Below are 9,767 nucleotides of genomic sequence, written 5' to 3'. Positions count from 1 at the left end.
TCTTTTCCTTTCTATGTACATTTAGGTTTTGTCCTTTCTTTTCTTTTTTTCCTAGTCTAAAATAACCTTTAAATAACCTCTAAATTAGGACAAATTACTTGTTTCCCCTTAACAAAAATGCATTCTCATACCTCATACCTTTCCCTATCAAAAATTTACATTTTACTATCCCTGTATGCTTTGCCTAAAGTTTTTTTCTTTACCCTTATTATTTCTATATGTAGGTTTCACTTATATTCGTTGGAATTCTTAACCTTTAGTAAACTCAATTTCCAATAAAAGCTAAGAAAGAAGCAGTTGTGAACTGTCTGCTACATCCTAACATTGTAAGTAGGTTAGCATATTTATGAATACACCATTTTGTAATTTCTACACATGCATTTTCATAGCTCAATTTTTTGATGTGGCAAAAAGAACATGTTATTAACAGACCCAAATATCTTTAGTCTCTCAAAGAACCTAAGAAGTTACAAAAATTTCACATATGGTTTGTTCTGCCATGTTGACATATATTAAACAAATTATTTTTTTAAAAAAGATTTTATTTATTTGTCAGAGAGGGAGGGAGAGAGCATAAGCAGGGGGAGAGGCACACAGAGGGAGAAGCAGGCTCCCCACTGAGCAAGGAGCCTGATGCGGGGCTCCATCCCAGGACCCTGGGGTCATGACCTGAGCCAAAGGCAAATGCTTAACAGAGCCACCCAGGCATCCCAGCAGATCATTTTTATTGTACGTTTTGCTCTTAGGTTGAATTTCCAAATTTATAATCTCAAATATCTAGTAGAGATGACGTAAGCTAATTTCACTAGCCTTAATTTATGTAAGTACATATATATATATACTTTTTAGTACTCAATTTTCTTTAAGCCAATTAATAGAACTCTTCCACAAGTTAGTTTTTAGGACTACCATTCAGAGGGAGAAAAATACTGCATATTATGTAACATACATCCATTGCCACACATAAACATCCAGACAGAAACAAGCAGAGATCTTGTAGCTTTCATTTAAAAATTTTAGCCACGTATCAAGTACAATAATACAAAACTCACTACCTTATAAAAGAATAGTTAGATCTAAATGGTGTTTCTGGCAGGTGGAACAAGTTAAGGTTACCCACTTAGATAACTAAAGATTTTACCAATATTTCTGGAAAAAGTTTTTAAGATTTTTGTTTGTCTTTTGTAGATAATCTTATGGAGGCTGTGGACTAAATTTCGGGCAAGGAGCCTATAGAAATATCAAGTAGCAGTTTGTTTTTTAAAAACCTATTTTTTTTTCCAGTCTCAGGAGTTGTTTTAGCCAATTTTCTCCTTGGATACTTATATTTCAAAGACATGGTAAGATTAATATTTCCAAGGGAATGAGAAAGGTTATAGGGTTAATCCAAGAAGGAACTCGGGGGCGTATTTGCCTCCTATCAAAAACCAAAGGTCATTACTATGAAGTTTTTCTTTTTTTATTAAGGGTAGGGCAGTCTGATGAATTTTTTTTTTCCTGCAGTGGAGGCCAGAACTATGGGAAAGCCTAGACCTCGTGGGATCTGCTTACAGAGTAAGGGACAATAAATAAAGTCTTGTGCATTTTCTGTGCTTTTATCAAAGCTATTTCCTGGCTATCAGTATTTTCATGTTTCATATCTGCTTGAGTGCCATTTGCAGTTCTTAACATTTGTTCTGAGTCTGATCTCTACTTCTTAATCTAGTTAAGGAAGTATGTGGGTTTCCCCCCATCATACTAGCCAAGACTTTCCTCTGTATCTATTTCTTTCTTTCCCTTTCCTTCTTTCCTTCCTTCCTTCCTCTCTTTCTTTTTTCTTTCTTTCTTTCTCTCTTTCTTTCTTATCTCATCTTCCTAGAGTTACCAATAGGAACTTTTCTTTGTTTAGGATGAGAGCTCTCTTAAAAATCCTTTTAGATATGAAGTCCAAATCTTCAAAGGTATATCTACTTCAATTGTGACTCCAAACCAATAAGCCTTTTTATGGCTTAAAATCAGTAAGCCTTTTATGGCTTAACCCTGGACACAGAGAGAGTGCAAATGGTATAGCCCCCTTGAGATGCAGAGCCACTCTAAAGATAGCCTAAGAAAGCAAAGACCTTCACTGTCACAGGTGGTAAAGAAAGTTCTATCTCCCACAAAGGAGACACTTTAGTTCACAGATCCACTAATCTGTGTTACCAGAAAGTGATACTGGAATAGGAATTTTCCCAGCACAAACGAGGAAAGGAAAATAGAGACAGCAACAGCCCCCTAGCCTGCTGGCTCACTGCCCCACGCAAGCCTGACAAGGCGCACTCTCCCCACCACGGCCCTACACAAGCGGCGGAGACCAGAGAGGATAGACTCACTAGTTACAAAGCCAGGTTCTCAGTACGTAAAACAAGACAAATGAAGAGTCTCATCTTATGATTTTCATCCTTATGACAAACAATACAGAAGTCAGACAAAGGAAAACATGACTATTTCTGGGAGGCGAAGAATCAATAATCTGTAGGTACCCAAAACTAAATTCACGAGAGTCATGATTCGAGATCTGTTTTTTCAAATGTTATTCTCCTGCCATTATGAATTGGGAAAGGAAGAGAAAAGTTTTATACTCCTCTCTTGACTGGGCGCTATAGTCAGAGATCTGCGAGACTGACATGGTAAGAACTCTTACCTCCGCTGGCCTGTGGTCAGTTACCACAGACATCAACTCTCTAGGGAGAGAAAAGTTTTCCAGACTTCTACTCTCCCATCCTCATCACCAGAAACTACAGGAGGAGAAAATTCGATTTCCTTCTACTCTTTTAGGGTTTCAGCTGGGGCTCTGTAACAAGAGACAGATGAGCAAGACAAAAATAAGTTTATTAACATGGGTATCTCATAGATATTTGAGAGAAATGCAGGGATGAGTAATTCAAAGAGGTGGCCAGAATTGGGGCTTATATACCATCTTAACTGAAGAACAGTACATTTTTAGAAGAACAACAAGACAGAGGAAAAGAGTTTAGGCTTCTAAGGGCAGCAAACTGTGGGAAGATAAATATTTAGTGGCCACTGGAAGATAATAGCTAGTCAGTAAAATTTGTTATGTGAGGTCCTGTGAGGTCTTGGGGCTGATGAGCATGTAGAGTTGTCAGTGATTGAGTCCTGTACAAACCTAGGTGATTCTGTTTTCAGGTATATTAGGGGGAAGACAGAGTGCTTTCTTAGATCTGCTTCTTCTCATTTGCCTTCAGTTCAAAATAATCCTTATGCCAAAAGGGAAGATTTTCAGGTGGTATATGATGCTACTCTTCTTTAGGTTTGATTATAAAATTCCCTTGTTTTAAAATGACCCCTTATGTTCTAAGATCAAAATGTGAGATAAGGCATTGTCAAAAAGTTACAAACATTGTTCGTGTGAGGCTTATTTATAATAGTAAAACACTGATTTATAAGCAAAAAATTATAATAGCAACAAAAAATTTAGGGTGGGAATATGGCTGAGCAATATGGTATCATGCTATATACCCATTAAAATGATAGGTAACATGTTATGTGCTTTTGGGGAAAGAGTATAGAAAATAATTTTAAGTGAAAAAGATGAAGACAACATAGTGAATGCAAAATCAAAAATTGGAGCTCTTTTTCTGTTGTGTAAAATGTTCATTCAGGGTTTTTTTTTTTTTTCTTTATAGTTGCTCAAATTCATAATAAAATAGGAAAGTTCCTGGTTTGGAAACAGTCCTACTTCCCAATTCTTCCTGAGCCAGGTCTTTAAACAATGCCATTTCATCATTTTCCTGTAGGTTAATTCTTAGGACATCATAAGACCTCTTTTCAAATATAAAAAAAAGAGCTTTCAAAGTTAATGAACCAATAAAGAGTTCCTATTTTTCATATCTCTCAAAGGGTGGAACCCATAGCCACTAGGAGAAGAAGGAAGTGAAAAGATGTTAAATACTGAGCACAGCTCTCCCCAGTCAGCCTAGAGGTCTGGCTTCCCGGTCAACATGAAGGCTCTCCTTCTTCTGGGGCTTCTCCTGCTTTCCGTCACTGTCCAGGGCAAGATCTTTGAAAGGTGTGAACTGGCCAGAACTCTGAAAAGACTTGGGCTGGCTGACTTTAAAGGTGTCAGCCTGGCAAACTGTAAGTTAACTCTTCTTCATTCTTCCAAATAGCCTGGTGTGGGACAGATAGAGGATGAATAGTAATAAAGAGGCTTTGAATGAATGGACTTCTTTTATTTCTTTTGAGGGTCTGTATACTTACAATGGTTCAAAATATCAGCTTGTTTCTTTAGAATCAGATATGCCAGATGAAGGAATGAGGGCATGGGAGGGCAAAATTCTCTACCATTTTAGGGATACCAGGACCCATTGTGCTCTTCTGGAGCCACTAAATTTGTCTGTTGCCTCAGACTCGGTGGCACGTGTAGGCTGACTGAAAGGTCTATCTGAGCACCGGGACTGTCAAGTCCTGGGTCCTTGACGCCAGGCATTTCCTGTTTGGAACTTGGTTCCAAGGGTAATGAGCCTAGAGCAATGAGTATTTTTCTCTGCCATGACATGGGATTTTTAACAGCAAAGTTTTAAAACCCTATGTTGAACTCTCAGTGCAGGGGCAGTAGGAACCTATTTCCCCTTGATTACTGTTTATATAAGGATCCCTGAAATGCAGCTTGTAATAGTGTTTTATTATTCTTTTTTTTTTAAGATTTTATTTATTTGTCAGAGAGAGAAAGCGAGAGAGAGCGCACACATAGGGAGAGAGGCAGGCTCCTCGCTGAGCAGGGAACCCCATGCAGGACTCAATCCCAGGACCCTGGGATCACGACCTGAGCCTAAGGCAGACACTTAACCTACTGAGCCATTCAGGCGTCCCTATTATTCTTACTCAGTATAGTTTATTAACTATTTTTCACTTTCTTCCACTTAATTCAAGATATGTCTGAATAAAAGTTACTTTATATTTTAGTTCACATTTATCAATGTGATCACTGTATTTTTCAGGTTGAATTCAAGCATTTCCTCTTGGTAACTGCTTTTGAATGAATGACTGGATGGATGGATGAAATAGTCTTTCCTGTTTATATCTCTTGTTTTTCAGATTCTGATTTGATAAGCAAATTCACCTTTAGGTATCTCAAGGAAATTTATTTCTCTCAGAAAATTCTTATTTTTCCTAATAAAAAGCATTTTTTTCCATCAGCGTATGTATGTATCTGCTATTAATTATAAAATTCACTCAACAACTCTGTTGATTTTTCCATTCTAGGCTAAATCTTGCCTGAGGATGGGAGCAGGGGAAGGGTAATGACAATGGAAGAAACAGCTATTTTAATATTTTAAAAATATGTTATCTAGTTCATTAGTATTACAAAATGATTTGCTAACAAAAGGATTCTCACTGAAGTGTTAAAATATGTTTGGGGGCCCCTGGCTGGCTCAGTCAGTGGAGCATGCAACTCTTGATCTCAGGGTTGTAAATTCAAGCCCCATGTTGGGTGTAGAGATTACTTAAAAAAATAAAATCTTAAAAAAAAAAAATAAATAAATAAATAAAATAAAATAAAATAAAATCTTAAATATATATATATTTATAAGGAAAAGACACTTTTACACTTATAAAGTAAGTCATTAATAAAATAGAATAGCAAAATAGAACTGATTATGGTATATGAAATACATCATGTGGTGTTGATGTTTCTTACTAAAAATAAGTTTTTTTTCAGGGATGTGTTTGGCCAAATGGGAAAGTGATTATAACACAAAGGCTACAAACTACAATCCCGGAAGCAGAAGCACCGATTATGGGATATTTCAGATCAATAGCCGCTACTGGTGTAATGATGGCAAAACGCCCGGAGCCGTGAACGCCTGTCACATACCCTGCAGCGGTGAGAAAGACGATGTTTAAGTAGCGGCACAGGACTCATCTAGTCCTACTTACGAGAACAGGGGTTCCGTACAAATGAGAGAGTCTTGAAAGGTTCATCAGGGACCTAGAAAAACTCTATTTCAGTGCCTAGAAACTCTTTATGATCATCCTCATAATGCCCTAAGAAATTAAAGAGCTGATGATGACATCATAAAAAGTTCAAGTTTTCTAATGTACGCAAGTTTCTCAAATGATCTATTAATTTATCGTAAATGAACATATTGATGCTTTGTCGAAAACCATGTTTTTTCTCCCACTTTCTTTGGGGAGGTTTAAGGATAATTTGGTTGTGGGGCCCTTTTCTAAAAATTGTTTTTACTTTTTATTTTGAAATGTCCTAAATATATAGAAATTTTGAGACTTTAGTTTAATAAACAGCCATGTGCTCATCACATACTTTAACAGTTGTTAACGCTTTGTCCGTTTTACTTTTTTTATGTGTATTTTTTTCTTTTTGCTGAGTGATTTTAAAGTGAATTAGAAACATGATGACTTTTCATTTCTCAACTCTTTAGTTTGCCTCTTCAGAAAATACAGTTCTTATATAATTATTGTTATACCTAACAAGTTATTTTATGGATTTGTTTAGTTGGGGTGAAACAAATATTCTATTGAACTCATATAAAAAATAGAAATAACATGTGGAATATTTAGTGTATGAAATACTGGAGAAGTATTGTAAAATTGATATTGTTAAATCTTTTAATGTTAAACTTACTAATAGACAAGATTAGTCTTAGAATACATTTTGCATCCAGCTAATTTATTTTTAATTTATTTTTTTTTTAAATCTTGTATTATATAATAAAACATGGTCATTGAATAAAAATCCTTACTCCCCAGAGATTTATGACGACTGGTAACTTTTGGTATATATTCTTCCACAATATGTATCAATCATGTATATGAATGTAAAGCTATATCATGCACAAATGTACCTACATACAAACATGTAAGCAATGTACATTAAGAAAAATGAAGTTGTACTATTTTTAGTGCTTTACAGCTTCCTCTTTATCACACAAAATTATTTCTATGTCAACAAATACAGATCTGTATTAATTTTTTTTTAAATATTTTATTTATTCATGAGAGACAGGGAGAGAGAGAGGGAGAGAGAGAGAGAGAGAAGCAGAGGGAGAAGCAGGCTCCCAAGGAGCAGGGAGCCCGATGCGGGACTCGATCCCAGGACTCTGGGATCATGACCCGAGCCGAAGGCAGACGCTTAACCATCTGAGCCACCCAGGCGCCCAGATCTGTATTATTTTTAAAGGATAGAAAGAATTCCACATATAAACGTTCTATAACTTGTTAGTCCAACTCTTATTGGTAAGCACTTAGGTTATTCTGCTTTTCCCCTTTTGTGAAATGCTATGAAATATCTTGTGCATACATCTTGAGGTACATTTTTATTATTTCTTTAGGATAGATTTCTGGTAGCAGAACAGCTGATTAAAAAATTGCTAGTCTGTGTTTGTTTTTTGTTTGTTTGTTTATTTATTTGTTTTTTACAGTGCCTAGTAAAAAGAGAAACTTCTGTCACATTAGTTAACAATTCCAGAGCTTTCCATGACTTTGGTAAATGAAAAACAGAATGCTTTATTTCATGCCAAATGGGATAGAATGAAAAAAATTTCCCCCCAACATTCACAGATAAATGGACTCTTAGAAAATAATTTTATGTTCTTTCATCCTCCTAAGAGAATAAAGCTGACTAAATCTAAACTTAAAATGAAATTTCTATGGAAGCTGTTTTCATTCCCCACTATCTCTTTTTCAGATTTGCTGAAAGATGACATCACTCAAGCTGTAACATGTGCAAAAAGGGTTGTCAGTGATCCAAATGGCGTTCGTGCATGGTACGTTTAAGCATTAAAGTGGAGTGGGAGTGGGGGGCGCCTGGGTGGCTCGGTTTGAGCGTCCGACTCTTGATTTCACTCAGGTCATGATCTCGGGGTCCTGGGATGGAGCCCCGTGTTGGGCTCTGCACTGGGCATGGAGCCTACTGAAGATTCTCTCTCTCCCTCTGCCCTTCCCCCCCAGCCCCCCTCTCTCCTTCAAAAGATCAAAAAAAAATAATAAATTGAACATAATAATTAAAAAATTAATTTAATAAATAAATAAATAAATAAAAGGGGACAGCTATTTTGCCCTAGTGTTAAGAGAGAAGTGAAAGAAGATTTTCAAAGACCGAAGTATGCTACTGAGAACTGAACGTTGCTGCTTTAGCCTTACCCTAAACAATGAGTTACGTAGAAACAAACTGTTTCATCTGATTTAGAATCTTACTCTTTTCCCCTTCAATTTATTTTAAAGGATTTCTAGAGTTTTTAAGATTCTCAACATTCTACCAGTTCCTTGTCTTATCTTGAAATTGCTTTTGGAGTTAAGTAAATGTGGAAAGCACTTTGCAATTGTTATTGTAGAATACATAGATCAACGTTCACGTTCGGCATCCTGTGCTCTAGTGAGGGCTTTGGGGGGAAGTGACATACTTGGTGTACCTATCTCCATTTAATAAATAGCAAATACCTCAATCTGTCTGCAGCCTGTCGTCCATTTACCGGTAAAACATTCTGTTCTCCCAGAGGATTTGAAGTGTGTCTATTACAATGAAGATATGTTTTGACCTTATCAGTGTTTGTTTCACTTTTCTCTACAGGGTGGCATGGAGAGCACACTGTGAAAACCAAGATGTCTCTCAGTATATTCGGAATTGTGGAGTGTAACTGTGGAGTTTTCCTTCTGCAGCTCATTTTATCTCTTTTTCATATTAAGGGAGTAGTAGTTGAGTGAAAGTTCACATTACCATTCTTTCAAACAATAACACTTTTACACAAGCAGGAACAGAATATGGTCTTTCTTCTAAAAGTCTTCATGTTTACGAAATGTGTTTGTTATTTGATATCCTGTAACATTTTTCAGTTTGCTAATAGAAATAAGGCTGGTGAAAACTTATCTAAAGTCTTGCCTATCAAATACATCTCCAATATAGTCAGTTCTTAAGAAATACCCCCAACTTAATCTTTAGTACTCCCCAATAGTTTATAAAGATGTAACAAAAGATCTTAAAAACAAACTGATCTTAGGCAAAATCCTAGCTGAATAGGCATCTGTTCAGTCATCTCCAAAAACAGTAAAAAAGAAGACCCCAAAAAACAACAAAAACACAAAGCAAACAAAAAACCCCCTACAAAACAAACAAAAGACCACTCTGTTGGGCAATATAAAGTTTAAAAAGGAGCAGAGTGCCAAATGGCTAAAAATGAAGACAGCCTGAATTAAGAATTTTGCTTTTCTAAACTGTGACCTTGGTTTAAATATTTTCTCAGAAATGTTGCTTTCATACTGCTTTAAAAATAAATTGACAGTTTATATGTCAATCTATTTTGGCCCTTTAAAGAACTCTTCTATGCATCTTTCTGATCATGAAGGAATATAAAGAAGGATTGGATGAGCTGTTGTTGTTCTTTAAATTTATTAATTTAGATTCATGCATTATGACTAAATCTTGAGGCAAATGACTTTGCAAGTGTTGAACTAATTGCTGATTAACCAAAGGTGTGAAATTATGCATGTTATAAAAATAATACAAACATTATCATTAAAGGCTTTGCAACTCATAACTTGTCTTTCTTTGTTTAGACCCAACTAGTGTCTATGAAGAAAAAAATATGTGTATTCAAAAAAGAATTATTTGGGGGCGCCTGGGTGGCTCAGTCGTTAGGCGTCTGCCCTCGGCCTGGGTCCTGATCCCAGGGTCCTGGGATCGAGCCCCGCATTGGGCTCCCTGCTCAGCAGGAAGCCTGCTTCTCCCTCTCCCACTCCCCCTGCTTGTGTTCCCTCTCTCGCTGTGTCTC

The 9,767-nt window shown here is 36.4% G+C and overlaps 1 protein-coding gene across 1 annotated transcript; it reads left to right on the top strand.

Moving 5' to 3' along the window:
• Positions 1-3,930: 3,930 nt before the first annotated feature.
• Positions 3,931-9,054, top strand: LYZ (lysozyme). Its single transcript, XM_025882721.2, has 4 exons — positions 3,931-4,116; positions 5,702-5,866; positions 7,688-7,766; positions 8,570-9,054. Exons 1-4 carry the CDS (start codon positions 3,981-3,983, stop codon positions 8,634-8,636), a joined length of 447 nt encoding a protein of 148 aa, XP_025738506.1. The 5' UTR covers positions 3,931-3,980; the 3' UTR covers positions 8,637-9,054.
• Positions 9,055-9,767: the final 713 nt, after the last annotated feature.

The sequence above is a fragment of the Callorhinus ursinus genome, unplaced genomic scaffold (genome assembly GCF_003265705.2).
Source record: "Callorhinus ursinus isolate GAN/ISIS: 27379988/994484 unplaced genomic scaffold, GSC_fseal_2.0 scaffold14, whole genome shotgun sequence".
Classification (NCBI taxonomy): domain Eukaryota; kingdom Metazoa; phylum Chordata; class Mammalia; order Carnivora; family Otariidae; genus Callorhinus; species Callorhinus ursinus.
Note: the sequence above shows the minus strand (reverse complement) of the source record. Positions and strands in the feature narration are given on the sequence as shown.

What these genes read in the sequence shown, in the direction of transcription:
- LYZ (XM_025882721.2), top strand. Translation starts at nt 3,981, where the DNA reads ATGAAGGCTCTCCTTCTTCTGGGGCTTCTCCTGCTTTCCGTCACTGTC. An exon ending in AGGTGTCAGCCTGGCAAACT is followed by an intron (nt 4,117 to 5,701) that starts GTAAGTTAACTC and finishes GTTTTTTTTCAG; the next exon opens with GGATGTGTTTGGCCAAATGG. An exon ending in CCAAATGGCGTTCGTGCATG is followed by an intron (nt 7,767 to 8,569) that starts GTACGTTTAAGC and finishes TTTTCTCTACAG; the next exon opens with GGTGGCATGGAGAGCACACT.